This window comes from Lontra canadensis, unplaced genomic scaffold, assembly GCF_010015895.1.
Source record: "Lontra canadensis isolate GAN:19392208 unplaced genomic scaffold, GSC_riverotter_1.0 scaffold84, whole genome shotgun sequence".
In the NCBI taxonomy this organism is placed as follows: Eukaryota; Metazoa; Chordata; class Mammalia; order Carnivora; family Mustelidae; genus Lontra; species Lontra canadensis.
Window position 1 is genome coordinate 5,279,907 of NW_022631078.1, and position 21,032 is coordinate 5,300,938.

The following is a 21,032-nucleotide window of genomic DNA, read 5'->3' on the forward strand; positions in this document are numbered from 1 at the left end:
ATATGTTCTTTTTTTTTTTCCTCTTTTATAAATCTTGCTACAATGGGTATTGGAGTGTCTGCTCTTTTGGTCCATTCTGTGATTATTCCTTTCATACAAATTTCTAAAAATGAAATGATTGGGTCAAAGAATATCCATTTTATTCTTGAAATTATTTTAATTATTTTATTTTATTTTATTTTATTTATTTGACAGAGAGAGAGATCACAAGCAGGCAGAGAGGCAGGCAGAGAGAGAGGAAGGGAAGCAGGCTCCCCACTGAGCAGAGAGCCCAATGCGGGGCCTGATCCCAGGACCCTGAGACCATGACCTGAGCTGAAGGCAGAGGCTTAACCCTCTGAGCCACCCAGGTGGCCCTATTTTAATAATTTTCAAAGAGGAATATATGTGTAAGGTATAAAATGCAAAAGATGCAAAAGGGAACATTGTGAAAAGTAAGTTTCCTTCCAGACTCTACTCCCTTGCCAGGGTAACAGACTCCCCAGAGGCGGTCACTCCTGTCCCAGGGCACGTAGGTTATCATATTGTCTAATGTTACCAAAGGGGTACCTTGTGGACACAGGCAATTGGCTTCCTTTTTAAATTTTTACCATTCTGAGAGCCAAAAACGCCGCCTCATTTTTCTTCTATTCTGCATTTCTTTAAGCCAAGTGATAGATATTTTTTCGTGTTTATTTTACTTTTTTTTTTTTTTTTTTTTTACTAAGTGCAAGTTAAATATTATGATCCCCATTTCCAGATGGGAACCAGGGGGCAAACTCAATTGCTCACGATCGCAGAGTTAATTGGCGCATCGGGGCAAAGCTAACAGTCTGAGTCTGTCGGCCTCCAAAGCTCCTACTGCCTCGAGGAGTGACTCGTACCTACACATTTTCTCTTTCCCAATTAGATACAAAAACTCTCCACCTGCACAGACACCTCAGCACCTCTCCTCCCAGCTTGGGATTCAGTAAGTAACACTTTCCCGCGTGGTCCCAGGATGCCACCACTCAGGTTACAAAGGTGCCGCTTGGTGAATGTGTTTGTTTTTCGTGTTAGGTGGAAAAAATTGTTCAGGACTCGATTACTAGGAATTGCCAAGCCTTCTGCAGAATGCTGCAGTCCTATGACCTCGGAGACACGGGGCTCATTGGTCGAAATAATTTCAAGAAAATCATGCGCATTTTCTGCCCGTTTCTAACGATCGAACATTTACTGAAGTAAGTGTTTTTGGTAGCAAAATTAATTCAGGTCATGTTTTTCATCAAGTCTTTATAATCGTGAAACTTTCTCTATGTGTGTTTGCAATATCGATAGGGAATATTGATAATTGCTGTTTATTGGGTCCTTACTAACCCAGGCCATGGGTCGGGCGGGAGTTTAGTATGTGCTCTGGGATTTAGTTCTCAAGAACAGCCATGGAAGATGGCTGTTATTCCTTTCTGTGGATCAGGACACCGAGGTCTGAAAAAGTGAGGTTCCTATTCACAGGTACATAGCTAGGAGGCCGTGGAGCGAGCGAGCAAGAGAGAGCGAGAGAGAGAGAGAGCTCGAGCACTAACAGGAGTGGCAGGCAGAGGCAGAGAGAGGAGGAAGCAGGCTCCCGGCTGAGCAAGGAGCCCGAATAATCCCAGGACCCTGGGTTCATGACCTGAGCTGAAGGCAGATGCTTAACCCACTGAGCCACCCAGGCATCCCAGGGGACAGGAATCCTAAAAGAAAGAAGAGCAAAGTGCCTTTTGAAGGTCCTTGTGGGTGTCCTGCTGTGTATTTTGTTCACCCTGCTCACGGCTGCCCTTGGGCCACAGAGCCCTCTTGTTTCCCTCTCCACAGTGACCTTGAGAACCTGCAGCTGGAATCCTGCTTCCACTGCCACCACCCCCCAAAAGTCCTGCCACATACTCACTCCAACTTGTCATCCAGAACTCGACCTTATAGACTGTTGGGTCTGTGGTTCCCGCCGCGGACAGTGATCTGGGAGATCAGGGGGAAGTCCATTGAATCGCAAGGAAGAAAGTTACCCTGATTCTCTTTCAGTCCTTCTGGCTGGAATGTTGAAAATCTTGTATTTGTTGCTTTTGATGACATTACATTGATTTCAGGTGGCAAAGCCAATCTACTGGTAGCTGTTGGCCACTCAAGTCTCCTTTCTGGGAAGTTCGTGTTTCATTACCCATTTTTCCTGTGGTTGGTTTTGGCAGGAGAAGAAGGGTGTATGGGAGGAGGGTGAGGCCAAGGCTTCCCTGAGCAGAGAGGTGCACAGAGCTCGGTATTTGCGGTCATCCATTTACCGAACTTTTACAGAAAGACCAGCTTGCAGGAGTTTGGGAGAGGAAGCCCAGAGAGAGAGGGTTCTAGAGGGAGCTCAGGGGGACTGGGCGGGGCAAGAAACCTGTGTGCAGGGGCTTCAGCTGCTTTGGTCTTGGAGCACTCACTTATAGCTGGGCAGGACAGAATGCAGGAAGCTTCTCGGATGTGATGCTTGAGTCCAAAGGGGAAAGGGAAGGACATGTCAGGATGTAGGATAGTGGGGCAAAGCCCAGAGAGTAAGCGCACAGCTGGCAAGCGGCAAGCCCTGGAGGATGGTTGGGGCAGGCGGTTATGTAGGGAGGAGCAGCAGGGAGATGATGCTGAGGGATGGGCGGGGTCAAGCTAGAACTGCGGTGGGTACCCAACTAGGGAACCGGGGTCATCTGGCAGGGCACTGGTTCCCTATCAGTAGCTGAGAATCATCTGGAGAGCTTTGAAAATCCCAACGCAAAATCCCCGTGTCGTGTTCATAGGCCGGGCCAGGCACGGTCATACTGATGTCCCCACCAGCTCTGATGTGCTGCCATAGTGGAGAAGCACAGCCCAGGGAGTGAGGATCCTGTTAGGTAGCCTCGGATGGGGTGGGGGACAATGTCAGATCTCTGTTCTATAAGGGTTGCTCTGGCCCCAGTGGGGAGAAAGCACTGTGACAGGGAGCAAGGACAGGGACAGGTGGGTGGCACAGGGGTGGCAGTGGCATGGCAGGGGGTGGCTGCTCTGCCATCAGCTGGACAGAAGGACAGGACTCAGGGACACAGGACATGGAGGTGGATGGGAGTGGGGACAGCCAGAGGCAATGTCATTGCCCAGTTAGGAAGCACAGAGGAGTAAGTACGTCTAGTGAAGACTCCAGCAGGAGACTCACAGAGAACTTGGGCTCAGACATGATTCTCCTTACTTTGATAGCCTGAGCCTTCCCAGCTCAGGCTCCCAGCGTCCATCTGGGAGCAGGTAGTGGACCATCTGGGGCAAGAGGGCAGGCATAGGGCCTGGTAGAACACCACCAGCTCATCAGTGACCTGGCCAGAAAGGCAGAGAAGGTCAGGGTGATGGCCCAGAAACTGCAACTTGGGGGTCTCAGGGAGTAGGAGGAGGTCAGTGGCTCAGGCAGCACCCAGGAAGCCAGGGAGATGAGCACTCACGTGAATTGTAGTTCTAGCCTTAGCAGGCAAGGCCTCGGGAAAGAGAAGGGCCAGAGCAGGCCCCCAAGGTGGGAGGGTAAAGGTGGACCCAGCAGGTGCCAGGGAGCACGCCAGGAGTGTGGGAAACGCGGTGTTGAGGAATGGATTCACTCCTGAAGCTCTAGTACCCGGGCTGGAACATTCCCTAGGGCGTGCTCAGGGCTTCTTCAGTGTTGAGTGAGGGAATGAATGAGTGAAAGAATGAATGAGTGAGGGAATGAATGAATGAATGAATGAATGAGAGAAAGAAAGAAATCTAGTGGATTGGTCATGCAGGCAATTGGATATTCGAGATGGAAACCTTTCTAATCCATCCTAGGCCGATCTGTCTCAGCTACAGATCTGGTCATGTTCAACCCCTGCTTAGAACATCCCGGTGTCCTACTGCCGTTAAGAAAGCATCCAGTTGCTTCTAAGAGTGGCTTCCCAGGACCCTCATGATTCTTCCACCCTCTAGAGCTCGGGCTCTGCGCCCAGACTGCCTAGGTTGACAAATCCCAGCTCAGCCCTGAACGAGCTGTGCACTTGAGCAAGTTACGTGCCCACTCTGAGCCTCCATTTCCTCAGGCCAGCATTACTTAGAGTGCGGTAAGGGTCAAAGGAGAGCCTAGACATAGAGCCCTCCACCAGGCGCTGAGCTGAAAACACTTGCTTTGGCTGCTGCTGCTCTGAACTGCTTTCCATTTCCGGAATAGCCGGAGCTTTCGCCTCTGCACTTCTGGATGGCTGTTCCCTCAGTTCTGAATGGCACTTTCCCAGCCTCTTGGCTCCCTGGGGCGGGGGTATATAGTCCGTTCACAGTGGTAGCTGTAATACGCACGCAGCTCGGTGCTTAGCATCTGGCAGCATAAATACGTCCCGAAGTGGTTACATCAGTGGCCCGCACTTCCTGATGGCCCTTCGCTGTGCGCGAAGCAGCCACAGGATAACCGTGTCTGACTATTACAGCTGCGGTTTGTTAAGCTCGTGGACATGCAGCCTGTCCCTGTGCAAAGGCTTTCTGTGGATCCTCTTTCTGAATCCTGGTAGTGATCGTCTGAGGTGGGTGCATTTTATAGACAAGGAAACTAAGGCAGAGAAAGGATTGAGACCTGCCCCAGGTTGGCGGTTCTCAATCCTTGAATGGGCTTAAAAACCACTGGGGACCTCAGAAATTTTTCCCTCTATGGAGTGTATCAATCAGTATGACTGGATTGGAAATTAAAACTGGACATTTGTTTTTGTTGGTTTTTTTGTTGTTGTTTTGTTGTTGTTTTTAACATTTGTTAAAAATGTTATTGCAGAAAATGAATGTGTACTTCCTTGTTGGGTTTCCCTGTAGGCTCAGGGGAAACGTGGTGGTTTCAAATAATGACTTATTGGATGAAAAGGAAGTTACAGAAATTATAGCAGGTGGTCACCAAAGGTAACTGGTAATGAGCTAGTCAAGGGCTGTAAGGAAACTAAGCAAATCTCCGAAAACTCACTCCAGCTCCTCATTCACACCTGGAACATTTCCACAGCCTTAGAAAATGTTAGAGATCACAGCCTTCCAGAGTACACATTCCGTCAGTGGTCACACGTCATGTGGCCTCTGAAAAACCCAGCGCGCAGGTGTGTGTGTATGTATGTGAGGTGCAGGGCAGAAAAGGCAAATGACTTCCTAGTGTCCATACGAAAATGGTTTGGGCCTCCCCAGTGTCCTGGGACAGGCCACAGATCAGACTGCGTGAACACTGCCTTTACTCATGGGGCTGTGAAGTCTGGAGCTGATATTCAAACCCAGGGAGGCTGATTCCAGGGTCCACACCTGTAGCCACTGGGCTTTGTTGCCTTGTGGATTCTCATAAACGTGTGGAATTTTTGTTTTGGTCCCCAGGCTTTACCAAGTTTGCTACAGTGGGTATGTGCAACTTTTTTGATTAGAAGAATACTAACAAACAAAAGGTTGCGGGGGGAAGTAGTTCTTGTCATATTAGTGATTGCCTACATTTTTCTAAAGTATTTGTATATGCCCAAATTCCAGTATAGGTACTTCCACAGCTCTACCCCAGAACTTGCAATTAAAAAAAAAATTATTTTTACATTTGTTATATCTTTATTGCAGTATTCTTAACAAACCGTAAACTGCACATACCTATTTATTTATTTATTTGTTAAAGATTTTATTTATTTTAGAAAGAGCTCAGACACGTGTGCATCTGAGCTGAGGGACGGGCAAAGGGAGAGAGAGAATCCCCAGGCAGACTCCCCACTGGGCACAGAGCCCTATGCAGAGCTTGATCCCAGGACCCTGAGATCATGACCCGAGCCAAAATCAAGAGTTGGATGATTAACCAACTGAGCCACCCAGGTGCCCCTAAACTGTACATATTTAAATGATATGTTTGAACATCTCCATCATGCGTATACATCCACAAAACCATCACAAGCTATCAATTAAGATAGCAAACATTTCCCCCCCCTGCCTCAAGCTTCCTTGTGGCCTCCTCCCACAGCCCCAGCAACCACTGATCTGCGTTCTGTCTCTGCAGACAACTTTGCATTTTCTAGGGATTTATATCAACAAGAGCATGCAAGATGTTCTCTTTTTGTCAGGCTCTGTTCCCCAAGCATCATGATTTTGAGATCTCGTTCACGTTGTTCCCTATATGCACAGCTGGTTTCTTTTCATTGCTGGGTACTATTCCATTTCCTTACCACGGCTTATGGAGCTACTCATCTGGTAGACGTTCCAGTGTTTGGCTCTTACACATAAAGCTCTAGATACTGGGCAAGTCTTTGTGTGGACATAGGTCTCCATTGACCTTGGGCAGATGCCCAGGGCTCGAAGGGCCGGTCCTCTGGGTGAGTGTATATTCAAGGCGTACAGTCTGGGTGTCCTCCCGACTGGTTTTGCCGTTCCACACCTCACCAGCCGTGGGAGAGAGCTGCAGGTTCTCCTATCCTTGTCAGCACTCAGTAGGGCGGTGCTTTTAACTTCAGCCAACCTAATGGGTGTATTCTAATTTTTCAAATTCAGACTCTGCAATAAGTTTCAGGATATTGCTTCGGGAAGAATCCTTTACAAGAAATTTTTGGCATGCATGGGAATTAGCAGCCCTCCCACCATTTCTCCAGTTCTTGGTCCAAAGGATCAGCTGTTAAGTGAACATTTTCAAAAAGAGGAGGAGCAGGAGCTGGAGGTTTCAGAGAGGTAAAGCGAAACAAAATGCAAGCGCGTGCGGAAACCACATGCCTGGTGTGGGCTGGGTGTTCAGTCAGTATTTGTTGACCGAGTGTTGTAATACTTTATTATTTAAATGAGGAAAAATGGCAAACTATGAATACAGTGATGAGGGTCAGGGGAGTTGGGAGCAAGCAGAGATCTGTGGGATGACTGGGTTGACTGCTAGTTCTGGACGCGAAAACACTGAGGTCCGAGAGGTCTGCGGACTGGCCTCGGGTCACTCACAGACTTGGTGGCCATGCTGGGTTAAGAACCCAGGACCTTCAGGAAACAAAACAGATGAACAGAGGGGAAGGGAAGGAAAAATAAAATAAGAGAAAAACAGAGAGAGAGGCAAACCATGAGAGAGTCTTAACTCTGGGAAACAAACTGAGGGTCGCTGGAGGGGAGGGGAATGGGGGCATGGGGGAACCGGGCGACGGCATTAAGGAGGGCACGTGATGAAATGAGCACTGGGTGTTATATGTAACTAATGAATCGCTAAAGTCTACCTCTGAAACTAATAATACACTCCATGTTAACTAAATTGAATTTAAATTAAAAATTTAAAAAGAAAGAGAACCCAGGACCCTCGGCTCCCAAAGAACCTGTCTGCCACCCAACCATCCCATCCCTGCATTCACATTTGTTCTTTTCCAGAAACTTTGACTCCTTACCACCCTTTAATATTTATGGCAAAATACACCCATTAAACTGGTTAACATTTTCTGACATGAGTGATAGAATTATTCAAATGATCACCAAATTGAATCGTAACAATAAAACATGCTTAGCAAATCCATTAAACATCAGACTGATGAATATTCAAGCCCATCCTCATTTTGAAAAATATAGGTTTAGTCTAATGAAAAGATATTATTTTAACTTGCTGGTTCATAGCTTATAATAAATCCACAAGGAAAGGTAAAATGTAGACCTATTCAGCAGGCTTCACTCTGTCATTTTCCTTTAGAAAAAGTTCCTAAGTATAGAGCAGTGGGAATATTTTAATGCTATGCTAATGAAATTTGAATATCTGGGCATTTCCGTGGGAGCTGCTTTATAAATGGGCAGAAAGATGATATTTTAAGAGAAAGGTTAAATGTTCTGTGATGAGATGTGTCTGCCTTCTAAAACCAGTGGAAGAGCTAATGGCAATTAGGCATTTTATAAAATGTGGGCATTCCTGGAGAGCTCTTCAAAGCTGAAGGCAGACACAGCAGGAGAGAAGTCCTTTTTCTGCTTTCCTCCGTGCTCCCCCCCACACCCCCCACTCCAGAGACTTTGAGAGAGCTGAAGAAATAATTCTTCTCAATCACACCCCCGCCCCCTGCACTCATAGCACATCACATAAAATCTAGATTTTATAAATCCACTGGACCGTATAAATCAACTTGGAATAGTTGTGAAGGTCTCTTTCTTCCCACGCATGCTCGATGACTTTTTTGGCCTAGTTACCACAAAACAGCCTACTTCATTTAAAGCTTTGTCATGGGCTCCGACTTTTCCTTTTCCCGGTTCACACAAATACTTATTTTCCTGCCATGTCCCGTCACACGCCCTATTCAGCCAGTTTCAAGCGTAGCTGGAAACCTTAGCGCAGGGAGGACCATACCCGGGGCCCTGGAGCCCCCCACCCCGGCCTGCGGCCCCATACCAGCACCACCCCGAGAGCTTTCTCCTGACACAGTGCCGAGGGCCTTTCCGGAAGCCACAGCCCCAGGTGAGTAAGATGTTCTCAAGCCGGGTCTTGTACCCGCCTATCTGTTTCCTGGTTCGGGAGAAGGCGGTGGTGGACCTCCTTGGGGTCCTGGGTTGAATCCCCGTTGGGTGAGCTCTGCTGGATCTAAAGGCCTGATTGTGGTTTTAGAACCAAGCCCGCTGAGGACAGAAGCGCCCTGACCAAGAGCAGGATCAAGGATGAAGTCATTGAAAACCTCAAAAACCATAAACAGCAGCAGGACCCAGCCTTCAGAAAACTATTTCTTGACCTCAGCAAGGAACCTAATGGCAAAATTAACGTACGTGACTTCAAGAAGGTAGGAGAATGGGTTTCTCTGTTTCTTTCGTTCCTGGAAAAGTTCAGCAGTTTGGTTAACGGGCTTGAAGGATGGGAGGTGCATTCCCAGCAAGGGCTTTATTCCCTTAAGGGCGAAGCAGATCCATTGTGAGGCATCGTTGAACAGTGTAAAAGGATTCTTCGGTCCAGAATGCCTTTGGCAACTTCCTTCGGAGAATACTTTTGGTATGGACGTGGCCAATTTTTGATATTTAAACTTTCCAGAGTGTTCGTGGATGTGGTATTTGGCCGGAGGAGGACCTGGCTTCTAGTACATTCTGGAGCAGAAGGGGGGCGGGAACCGAAGCTGCTCGGGCCCCTTCCCTGCCAGCGGGGAGTTCCTGCCATGCCGTGATGACAGAGCTGTGGTTTGTTCCTCGAGAAAGTGAAAAAAGAATCTGGCAGCAGAAGCGGGAAGCTCAGAGCGCTGAGGGGAACTGGGAGGTTCTGCCGGAAAGAACTCAGCTTGAAGGGTTCTGCATAGACTTCTCGAGGAATTAATTTAAATGAGTGCTTAAAATTCCTGTTACGACCCCTCTAGCTAATCGTCTTCAGCTACTTTTAAGAAAAGCGTTTCAGTTCATATGTAGCAGTGTCTGTGTGGACAAATCTGGAAGAAGGCAATGAAATACATTTCCAAGAAGAGAATAATTATATTAGTAGCTACTATTTATCTAGTGCCTGCCCCCCTTTGAGGTGCTGAAGTAGGCTCTGTGCTTATTTTCTCTCTGGGCAGGCAGCATCCCTGAGGCCAGATGGAGGAGAGAGTGGGGTATCCGCAGGGGGTTGGGGGGATGGGACAGGGTGGCTACCGGCGAAGTCACTGATAACCCTGGTGAGCGGTTTTATCTGGGGAAGGAGGTAAGTGGGTGTGAATCATCGCCTCCAGGGCGCCTTGTCCTAGACTCTCTTGCCCCCAAGCCCCCCATGCCCAGCAGCCGTGAATGACCGCGATGCTCAGGGCTCTTAATTCATGGCATCAGTTCATAGGTTCTCAGGAGGTAAGAATCCCCTAAGCTGCCGCTGGTTTTTCAGGGACTTTGCAGGGGTCACCTTAGAGAAGGGCAGCAGGTGGTAGCAAAGCGGGTGCCCCTACCCCAGACGGCAGACGGCACGTGCAGCTGCTCTCCGCTGCCCACCTGCGAACAGGTCTGTAAGCTCAGCGGCACGTTCTTCTGTCTTAGGGCTTCTCTGCCATCACTAAGCCAGTGGCTCACCTGTTGGCATCTCTACTTCCCATCCCAGACCGCCCTCCTAAAACTTCAGTCTCTGGTGCTCACCTGCCTACTTGACTTCTTCATGTGAGTGTCTGGAGATAGCCAAATTGCAACCAAAGCCTTTCTGCCAGCAGCCCTTCCGTTCTCAAGGGCAGCCTTGTCCCCGTCGCTCAGGGCTATAACCTGGGGTCTTCCTTGACTCTTTCCTCTTTCTCTCACACCCATGCCCACTGCATCAGCAAAGCCTGTTGGCTACCTTGAAAGTCACTCCAGAACAGACTGCTGTCCCACCTCTTCTTCTGGCTATTGCCACCTCTCTGGTCTCCCTGTGCCTGCCCTTTCCCCACTGTGGTGTGCTGTCAACCCAGTAACCGGAGTCACAGTCCCACGGGTCTGCAGAGGTGGTCACTCCTGCTCAGAACCCGCCCCTCTTGCCCCCGTCTTGCATGAGTACAAACCAGAGTCCCAGCGGGGCCTGGAGGGTCTGGCAGTAGCCAGCCCCTCGCTGCCTCTCTGACCTCCACTCTTACCACCCTCCCTGCTGCTCACCTCGCTCAGCCACACCAGCCTCCTGCTCTGCCTCTGACCGCCGGCCACTGGCTGTCCCCTCCACCTGGAGGGTGTCTCTCTGACGGCTGTGTGGCCGTCGTCCTCACCTCCTCCAAGCCTTTGTCCAACGGTACTTCGCGGTGACCCTGACATTCCCAGGGCAAATACAACCTGCTCTCCCACCTCAGTCTCCTTTACCCCATTTTTTTTGCACCTCCTGCCATGGATGTTGCACTTAGAATCCTTCCCTCCACCACTTTATTCTGCTATTTCCCTGACTTCCTCCGTTAAATCGCATACTCCAAAGGTGGACGTTTTTCTCTCTTTTGGACAGTGAAGCATGGCACAAAGCAGGGCCCAACGTTGACTGAATGAATGGATGAATTTGGAGAGTCGCTAGAATCCCCAGTGGTGCCCAGAATAGATGCCACTTGGGGACTGAGGGAGGCAGGTGTTTCAGAAGCCCGTCAGGATTCCTCGGCTTGAGGCTGTTCCTGCACCTGCCCGTGACGATACCCAAGCCCACCTTGATCCCCTGCCCTGCCCCTTGAGCTTCCCTGCATTCTGGCTGACCTTGGGGGACAACTCTGTGCCCAGCTGGTCTGCTTCTTGCTTCACAGTGGTGGCTGCACACCTCTCCCTCTCTCGCTCCCGTCTCCTGGCTTTCCATGCACTCCCCTGCCTTCTGAAGATGTGCCCCTGGTGAGGGCAAAGGGAAAAAGAACCCACGGAAGGAAAGGACCAAGATGCAGGAAGAAAAGCCTCTGGCTGTTTCCACAACTAATTTGCTGGGAACCTAGATAGGCAAGTTGTCGACTCGTTTCCCCCCTAGTGACTTGTGCGGTTTAACTTTTGGGAATCATCCTGTTGTGACCACCTGTTTAGCCCAAAGATCAACAACCCTGGGGTGATTTTAAACAGTCTGCTGGGAACCCAGGTTTGACCTTCATAAGCTGATACCTTCAAACAATTATGTACATAGAAACTTCACTGTTAATTGAAGAGGTTATTTATAGATCAGGTGCTTCCCATACTGGTGAGGTCAGAGCTGGAGAGATCATAGTCCGCCACCATAGAAAGAAACATAAGTTCAGATTAGACCTAACGCAGGGCAGCCTGATGCCCAAGGTTCGGGAATGTCGAACTCCTGTGGCAACAAAACCTTTGGAATCAACTCCTCTGAGATCTTGAAGGATCCGTGACAAGGACAACCGTGTCAGTGTCATTACAGCAGTGGATCTGTGATGATGACGACGACGGGCCGTCCCTGGGACAGCCACGATGCTAAGCATGCTCTCCACCATCACCGCCAGCGGTCTGGCCCCTCTGGCACTCCAGATCTTGCTACACGGGTCTTATTTCTAATCCTCGCAGAAACCCTGTGGGGCATACATGACCTTATGCCCATTTCACAAATGAGGAAGCCAAAGCTTAGGAGTGAGTTAGGATAGTGGCTCAGTGTGGTTCAGCTGGGAAGCTGCTCAGGCCCTTGGATTGGAATCCATGTCGGTCTCTATCAGCCTTAGACCTTTGCCAAGTGTAAGAAGGACTAGCTGGGTGTCAGACGGGTTTGCTGGGTGTCAGACGGGCTAGCCAGGGGTGACCAATGGCAGCTTTGAGGTTGTATCCAGCCTCAGAATTCTGGAAGGAGGACATTAATTTTAATGACACTGTCCTTTAACTTCTTCTTATCATTTTAGTTGTAGATACGCAACGTTCTTGCGCTTGTCCTTCCCAAATCTGCCCCACAGTGATGAGTACGGTGCAGTGTTTGCTGAGTTTCATGCCGGGGGAACTGGGAGTGAGGCTGTCCATCACACATCCCTGCTTGCCTGCTCACACACGCGTGTAGTTCTTAATTTGAACTTAGCACTTAGCCGTTTGCCCAGATACCTGGTACTCTGAATGAGAAGGGCTCATTCTTTATTCTCACCAGCCATTGCCTGGCCTGTGGCCGGGACAGAAGGTGGCTGGCTGCACAGGTTCAACGCGGGACAACCGTAATAGAGTCTCTGCGTTGTCCTTGCTGGGGACTGTTACTGGTTTCACCACTGTGGTCAGAAAGAATTTGTCTGCTGGACGGATTTATTTGTTTACTAATAATCTGTGTCCCCTCCCACCCCCCGCCTGCCTTTTCTCTCTCTTTAATGTAAAAGACATCAGAGTTTCTGGAGAGTATGAGGTGACCAGCAGCGCCTCACTGAGCCCTCCCACCACAGGCAGAGCTGTTGGGGTCTTAACGGACTCTGTGCGTTCCAGGTTCAGTGTGTCATTCCCATGGGGGAGGTGGAGGGACTGATCTTTCTGGAATACTGCTAGACCTGGTCTGGGTAGATTGCATCCAACATTAAATCATCTCTCACAACAAGCCTGGAGGCATAGTCTTTCTCCCCAGAAGTGCCCCTCTCCCGGTTCATTGCTCGCTCTGGCTGCTGTACCACATGGCCTGTGACTTTAGCAGAGTTTGTAACGTGTCATTGTATTTAAATGACGAGTCAAGATCTGGTGGTGGTACAGGAAAAGGTTTTTGAATTTCAAGTTGATCTAGAATGCTTTTTCCTTCTCCTCGCCCTCTCCTTCACGTGCCAAGTTAGCAGCAACCATCCCCCTGCCCAAAACCATGTCTGACTTAAGAGAGATGGTTGTTTTTCTCTCTTGTAATGAGGATTCCAGACCTTGTCTCTGCAGGTCAGCCCAATAGCTCTACGATGTCTTCAGCAACCCCTGGCTGCTTCTAGCTTTGTCCCCATTCAGCCTCATTCTCGTGCGTGGAATATAGCTGCTGGGCCACCAGCCATCACACACATTTCAGGCATAAATAAGGGAAAAAGTGAAGGCAAAAGGCTTGAGCCAGACAAGTCTTTCCTCTTTTTTTGAAGGGCTTTCATGGAAGCTTCCCTTGGCAGCTTCATACAATGAAGACCAGGCTGTGATAGATAGAGGTCTTATACAGAGAAATACACGATTTTTTGCTGGGTATGTTCCTACCTTTAGAAAAAGCAAGGTTCTGGTCGTAAGGGAGACGGAGGGAGTACATAACATGCAGGCAAATGTAACTGCCTCTGCCGTCCTCTCTCTTTGTAAACCTTTTGAGGATGTCTGTTCCACACTTGGTATCAGACTAAACCACACGGGGACATGGGGAAAGCAGACGTTCATTGCTCAGGGCCAGTGACCCATGGGGGAACATAAAATGACAAAACATCCAAGGACATGTAAGTCAAGATTAGTCTCATTGCATAATTAGGCTAATTGAGCTATTCTATCCATCAGGAATTTGAGGGCGGCTTTACCTTCTAATTCCCTGTAATTGGCTGTTCCCGTTGGTAAATCTCAATTCTTCATCCTCGGTAAATACAGTGTATGTTGTTCGGTTCGCTGTTATCCTTAAGCCCCATCCCCCGAGTCCCAGCTGAGGTCCCTGGAGATAGACATAGGGCTGCAGATCTCATCAGCAAACTTACAGAACCCCTGAGACGTGGACTAGCAAAGCAGGAGTGTGTTACAGCCCAGCCCGGCGCCCCAGATTCTTGGTGGCCGTGGCTCCTTGCTTCTCACCTGCCTTGCTGGGAAGGAGGTGAGCTTTCCTTCCTCTTTCCAGCAGAGCATCCCCATGCCCTCTGCCGGCTGCTCAGACTCACATAGCTAGGAACTGACACCCTCCCATCCCCAAGCATCACTTCCTGATCACACAGTCTTTTCCACTTGGGGGGCAGGGACCAGGATATAAACCAAGCCCCATGAACACTGCTGAGCATCTCACAGGCCTCGGGCATGGAAGAGCAAATTCAGTAAGTGTGGTGACTTGGGGAAACTTCGATTTTTTTTAAAGTCTGGTATTGAATATTTTCCATCTGGTTTTAAACCCTCTGTTGGGAGCATACAACTCTGGTAAATAAAACAGATATTTAAAAACCTTTTATTGTATATTATGGTCAGTTTTGTGAAGGGAAAAACAAAAAAAAATTAGAGAACCATAATGGGAACAAACAGAATGAATTCTTGCCATTTTTGACAACATAGATGGATCTCAGGGGTATTATGCGAAATAAGTCAGAGAAAAAGACAAATACCATAGGATTTCACTTACATGGGGAATCTAAAAAACAAAGGAAGAAACACAAAACAAAGCAGGAGGAGACTCAGGGATAAAGGAAACTGTGGGTGTCTGGAGATGGGGAAGCCTGGGCTCTGGGGGTAGGGACAGGTGAGGAGGATTAAGAGCTACAGACCTCCAGTTATAAGACACATCAGTCCTGGGGATGTGATGTACAGCAGGGGAATATAGTCAGTAATAATATTGTCGTAACTTTGTGTGGTGACAGATGGGAAGTAGACTTACCACGGGGATCATTTTGTAATGTATAAAAACATTGAATCGTTATGATGTGTGCCTGAAACTAGTAGGACATTGTATGTCACCTATACTGAAGTTTTAAAAAGTTTAAAAAAGGAAAAACAGAAACTTTTGTAGTAAGAGACTCAGGTATATCCATACTGAATCAAAGACCCCGAGAGCAGGCGATGTGTGTGGGGTCATCCCCCAACTTCTGCTGTTTGGTATATCGTGTTGCGTTCTGGCTACAGTGGGCGCAGAGAGGAGTTCTCCGTGCTTGCTCTGAGGCCCCATCAGATTCAGCATATGGAGCCCTGGCTCTTTATCCTTGTTGGGGGTGGGGGTTGGGGGGCTCATGACTCAGGTAAGAAAACAGGGAGAAAGAGATGACGTGCCATGCTCTGGAGGCCCAGTGGTGGCGGCCGGATGAGTAGACCTGGTTCTTTAGCTTTGTGTTCCTCACAGCTTCCCAATGGTGCTCGTGTTTTAAGGGGTGACCTGTGTTCAAAGTCGGTGTTCATTTTTGTTGGGTCATGCCCCAAACAACCATCAGAGGTCTGGATTTCTCCATCTTCTGGCCATAACCTTCACCAGAGGTCAACACTAGACTCTCGCAGCTCCTGGCTGTGCCCCAATGGGCCAGATCTTCCAGGGCGGGAGCAGCTGCTGAACTTGGTGTCTGTTGATCCCGTCTCCAGGGCTTCTGTTTTTGCCTCGTGTTCTTAAGTCCTTCTCCCTGGATGGCCTTTGTCTCCTAAGTACCACAGTGTGGGGGCTCGCCTTCAGTCCCAGAGGCCAGCGCTCGTCCGGAAGGCGAAGCCAGTCAGGGTCTCCAGTTTTGCCACTCCAGTGCCACCAACCTAGCAAACGCTGTGTTGAGTGGCCCCCTGCCTGGCCCAACCCTGTCTCCAAGCCTCAGTTCCACTCCCAGAGTCATCAGCTCTTCCCAGGGAAAATGTAGTTGCCTAGCCTCAGTTCACCCCTGAAGGGTCCTCCTCATCTGGGAACTTCAATCCCTCAGATGTCATGGCTTCCTTGGCTATCTGATGCCTTCCCATTATCCTCTGATTGCTGGGGCTCTTCTCGATGTTTTCACTGAGAATGTTAGCACACTAGGAATTGCTCCATCCTATCCTGAAGCAACCAAAGTCTAGCAGTTTTATTAGTCTTTTCCAAGCAACAACTTTTATTGTTATTTCTTATTTTTTTAAAGATTTTATTTATTTATTTGACAGAGAGATCACAAGTAAGTAGAGAGGCAGGCAGAGAGAGGGGTGGGGAAGCAGGCTCCCTGCCGAGCAGAGAGCCCAGTGTGGGGCTTGATCCCAGGACCCTGGGACCATGATCTGAGCCGAAAATAGAGGCTTAACCCACTGAGCCACCCAGGTGCCCCTGTTATTTCTTACTATACATTTATCTTATATTTGTGTATTTCTGCTGTTACTTTGATGATTTTTTTCCTTCTAATTGATTGGGATTTAATTTGCTCTTCTTTTTCTAATCTCTTGAGACAAATATTAGATCATTGCTTTTTAGCCTTTATGGCTATACATTGCCCTCTAGGTACAGGCTTAGCCACATCTACAAGTTTTGGTATCTCATTCATTGTCATTCAGTTTAAAATATGTTATAATTTCCCTTGCGATTTCTTTTTTCCAGTGGTTTATTTAAAAGAGTGTATTGTTTAATTTCCACACAGTGGGATTTTCTAATTTACCTTTTGTTATTGATTTTAAAATTGATTACATTGTGATCAGAGAGTAAATTCCAAAGTCTAAATGAATTCAGCCTATCTTATTGAGGCTTGGATTATGACCCAACATATAGACAATTTCCATTAATTTTCCATAAACCCATGAAAATAATGCATAATCCATCACGGTCCTTCAGTTTTCTAAGTATGTCACTTAGATTGAGTTCATTAATTGTGTTTTTCAGAACTTGTGTATCCTTATTGCCTGCTCATTCCATCAGCTATTGGCAGAAGTGTGTTGAAGTCTCTCACCTAATGGTGCATTTGTCTAGTGAAGATCTTCTTTATTCTGTTGATTTATTCACTTTGAAGCTAAATTATTGGGTGCACATAGATTTAGAATTGCTGCAGCTTCCTATGAATTATCTCCTTTATCATTATGACATGACTCTTGATACAGAGTAATGCTACTTGCCTTCAAGCCTATTTTTGTCTGATAATAACATAGTTACTTCAGCTTTCTTTTGATTCATGTTTACATAGTGTATGCTTTTCTGTCCTTCCACTTCAAACTTTCTGGGTGCTTATATTTCAAGTAAGTCTCTTATAGGCAGAATATAGCTGATATTTTAGAAAATAGGTTGTGACAGTCTTCTATTTGGAGTATTTAATTACTAATATTATTGGCTTTATATCTATCATCTTAATATTTTTTTTCTATTTGACCCACCTGTCTTGTGGGTCTTCTTGCCTTTTTTTAGAATATTCAACTATTCCTATTAGTCCATTTGCCCCTCTGTTAGCTTATTGGTGAAAACATTCTTCTGCCATTCGTTCAGAGGCTACACTAGCAATTACAACATGCATTCTTGTCTTATAGTTTGTAGTTCAATATAGATCATCATGTTTATCACTTCCCTAACAATGCTGGATTTAAAAATGCTTTAATTTCACTTACCCCTATCTTTTGTGTTATTGTAGTCATGCATTTAAATCTTACACCTAGGTTAAATCCTGTAAGATGCTATTATCATTATTATAGTAAATAAGCTGTCATACTTGTCTATGTATCTACACTTGCTCTTGTTCTTTCCATCTTACATTTTTGTGCTAGCACCTGCACTCATTTTTATTCTGTCTAAAGGCCTCTTTTGTGCTGCTGCTAATGCAAGTGTGCAGACAACTAACTCTCTGAGTTTCCGTGTTTTTTAACATAGTTTTCCATAGTCCTTACCTCACATCCTTTTTCTGATCCATGACCCCATCCAGGATCCCACATTACATTTAGTTGTCACATCTCCTTAGCTCCTCTTTGCTCTGGAAGTTTCTTTCTCAGACTTTCCTTGTTTCTGACTGACCTTGACAGTTTTGAGATTATTGGTCAGCTATTTTTTTGAATGTCACTCTTTGGAATTTGTCTGATATTTTTCTCAGGATTAGACTGGGGTAATGTTTTTGGAAGGAAGACCACAGAGGTAAAGTACCCTTCTCATTGCATCCTGTCAGGGGATATACCATCAGCATGGCTGATCACTGTTGATACTGACCTTGATCACCTGACTGAGCTGTCTGCCAGCCTTTTCCACCGTAAACTTAGCCTTTTTTCTCTCTCTTTCCATTCGAGGAGAAGTCACTATGCACAGCCCACAATGAAGGAATGGGGAATTATTATGCTCCACCTCTTTAAGGGGACAATATCTATATAAATTATTTGGACATCTTCTGCATGGGAGATGTGTGTGTTCTGTACCATGTGTTAATTTGTTCATTTCTTTATCTCAGTATGGACTCCTGCTTCATTATCCTTTAAGTATTGTTATGATCCTTAGTAGGGTTTCCTTTTGTATTCCTGATTTTGGTCATTTTTTAAAAATCTTTTCTCTTTGTTTATTGAATAGTTTAGCTGGAGGTTTATCACTTTTATTGATCTTTTAAATGAAACAAGCTGTGTTTTCATTGATTTTTCTTTATTTCAGTCATTCCTGGTTTTATCTCTTATTTCTTTTCTTCTGCTTACTTTACTTATTTTTACTTCCTTTAGGTTTAATTTGCCTGACACATAAAGCGATTCTTCTTGGAAGGTTCATCTTGAGAACCTGGTAGAATTCCTGATGGTAAAATCCATGAAAGTATGGCCCCCCTCCAAAATTTCTCAGTCTTAAGCTAATTCTCATTCTACCTCCAGTACTTTGTCAAAATTGCCACTTAAGTGTTCTGCCAGTTTGTGGCTACAGTGGCTTCTGCTCCAGGCTAGCTGATCTTGGCTGTGATTGTACGTATTCACCTGTCTTTCCAGATGTCAGATTCCTCTGATGGCTCTAAGAAAAGTTACTGATTTTCAGTATGTTCAGCCTTTTTCTTGTAACAAGAAAAAGAAGTGAAGACTTCCAAACTCTTCACAGTTAAACCTGGAAGCAGAAGTTCACTTTGACTTTTTAAAGATATTGTAGCTGGGAATAATGGCATATTAGGTTGGGAGTTACTCTCTTCTGGCATTTTTAAGATGTCATTCCATTGTCTTCTAGCAGGTTGAAGAATTGTTGATGAATAAACCATTAGACTTGTTGTTGTACATTTGAATGCAATGCATGTTTTTCTTTCTCTAGCAGTTTTTAGGGTTTTTCTTCTGTGTTGGGATTTTAGCAGTTTTCTAGATGTGTTAAAGTGTGCCTCTCTTTGTATGAGTCCTGCTGGGGTTTGCAGGTCTTCTTGAGTCTGTAGGTTGAAGTGTTTAATAAAAATTTTATGAAAAACTCCTAGCCTTTGTCTCTTCTCCTTCTACTCAGTCCCCATTCTCTGTGTCTTGGCCTCCAGTTATGTATGTTAGACCTGTTCACAATATCTCACTTATATTTCACTCTTTTATGTATTTTTCAATATTTTTTTCAGGGCTTCAGTCCCAGAATTTTCCACTGACCTCTCTTCCAGTTCATTAATCCTGTGTTCTGCTTCTTCAAATCTGTGGTTAATTTTATTCATATCATTCTTAATTTTAGTATTTTTTCAGTTATAGGATTTCCATTTAGGTTTTTTTTTTAAAGATTTTTTTAAAGATTTCCATTTATTTATTTGACTGACAGAGATCACAAGTAGGCAGAGAGGCAGGCAGAGAGAGAGAGAGGAGGAAGCAGGCTCCCTGTGGAGCAGAGAGCCCAACATGGGGCTCGATCCCAGGACCCTGGAATCATGACCTGAGCCGAAGGTACAGGCTTTAAACCACTGAGCCACCCAGGTGCCCCTAGTTATTTTTAATATATTCCATATTTGTGTCTTTTCTTCTATCATCTCAACATATACCTCTATTTTCTTAAACATATTTGTAGCTATTTAAAAATCTTCTTTTCCCCTGCTAACTCCAATATCTGGGTCACCTGTAGATCTTTTTCTATTGTCTTTTGTTTCCCTTGATTTGGGGTCACATGGCTATGTCTCCAGACGTGGCAGACAGATTTTTATTAAGTATCAGATATTGTGTTAAGAAAATTGAGAGGCTCTAGACAGTGGCACCCTTTCTTTTGCTGGTCAGGTAGAATGGGGACTGATGACCTTAATTCAGTTAGGGACTGAGCTGATTTGAGGCTGGATTATAGTTTCTCAAGGTTCCATTTGATTTTTTTTTAAAGCCTCTTCCTAATGTAGCCTCCAAAGTTTGTAACTGAGAACCTGGGTTATTCTCTGAATCCTTGCTCCTGAGAAATCCTGAACTTCAACCTTTATTTTCTCAGGACCACAAGCTGACAAAAAAAAAAAAAAATCGAATTTGGCTTTCTGCCTTGATTCTTAGTCTTCTGTCCCACATATCTTCCAAACTCAGCAAAGATCTTGAGGATATAACTGGAAATGTTGGGCTCAGTTGTCTGCTTCTCCTTCTCATGAGGAATCTTTTGAAATCTCTGGTTTGGATGTCAGGTCCCTTGAATTCATCATAAGTTCTGTTTGCTTCTCCACCTGCTGGTAGTGACCATCTGCCTGGGCCACCAGCCCCAGGCTGAGCCTCTTGCCTTGCTCCCAAAGTGCATGAGTGAAGGTTCTGAGGGTTCCTATCTTCTCAGACTGTTTTCCCTTTTAGTCCTGGTTGCCTCAGCTGCTCTCTCTATTTTAAAGAGATGTTTTGCTGTATTTTATCTGACTTTTCTGTTGATTCTCAAAGGAAGCATAGACCTTCTGCAAGGAAAAGTGTTCCAACACACTGAACACCAACCATTCTGTTTCTGATGGGCATTCACTTCTCTTTTAATTTTTTTTTCTCTTTTCATTTTTAAAATCTCTTTAAACTATCTTTCTTAGGTGTCTCTACATACTGATGTTTTTATTTCTATGGAAGGGAATCCCAGGAGTGGGACTGCTTGGTCTAACGTAATATTTATAAACATGTTGTCTGTTTGCATTTTTAAAAAGGTTTATTTATTTATTTGAGATAGGGGGATTGTGGTGGGTTGGGAGGGGCAGAGGGAGAGAGAAACTCTAGCAGAGTGCAGAGCTAGATGCAGGGGCTAGATCTCACAACTCCAAGATCATGAC

General features: G+C 46.1%; 1 protein-coding gene across 1 annotated transcript in view; it reads left to right on the plus strand.

The window, feature by feature from the left end:
- EFCAB6 (EF-hand calcium binding domain 6) overlaps nucleotides 1-21,032 on the plus strand; it is a 221,107-nt gene that overhangs the window by 111,558 nt on the left and 88,517 nt on the right. The window contains exons 15-18 of the mRNA XM_032882820.1: nucleotides 890-949; nucleotides 1,039-1,199; nucleotides 6,472-6,645; nucleotides 8,528-8,696. Of these exons, the coding sequence (XP_032738711.1) occupies nucleotides 890-949; nucleotides 1,039-1,199; nucleotides 6,472-6,645; nucleotides 8,528-8,696 (564 nt within the window). The remainder of the gene's footprint in view (nucleotides 1-889; nucleotides 950-1,038; nucleotides 1,200-6,471; nucleotides 6,646-8,527; nucleotides 8,697-21,032) is intronic.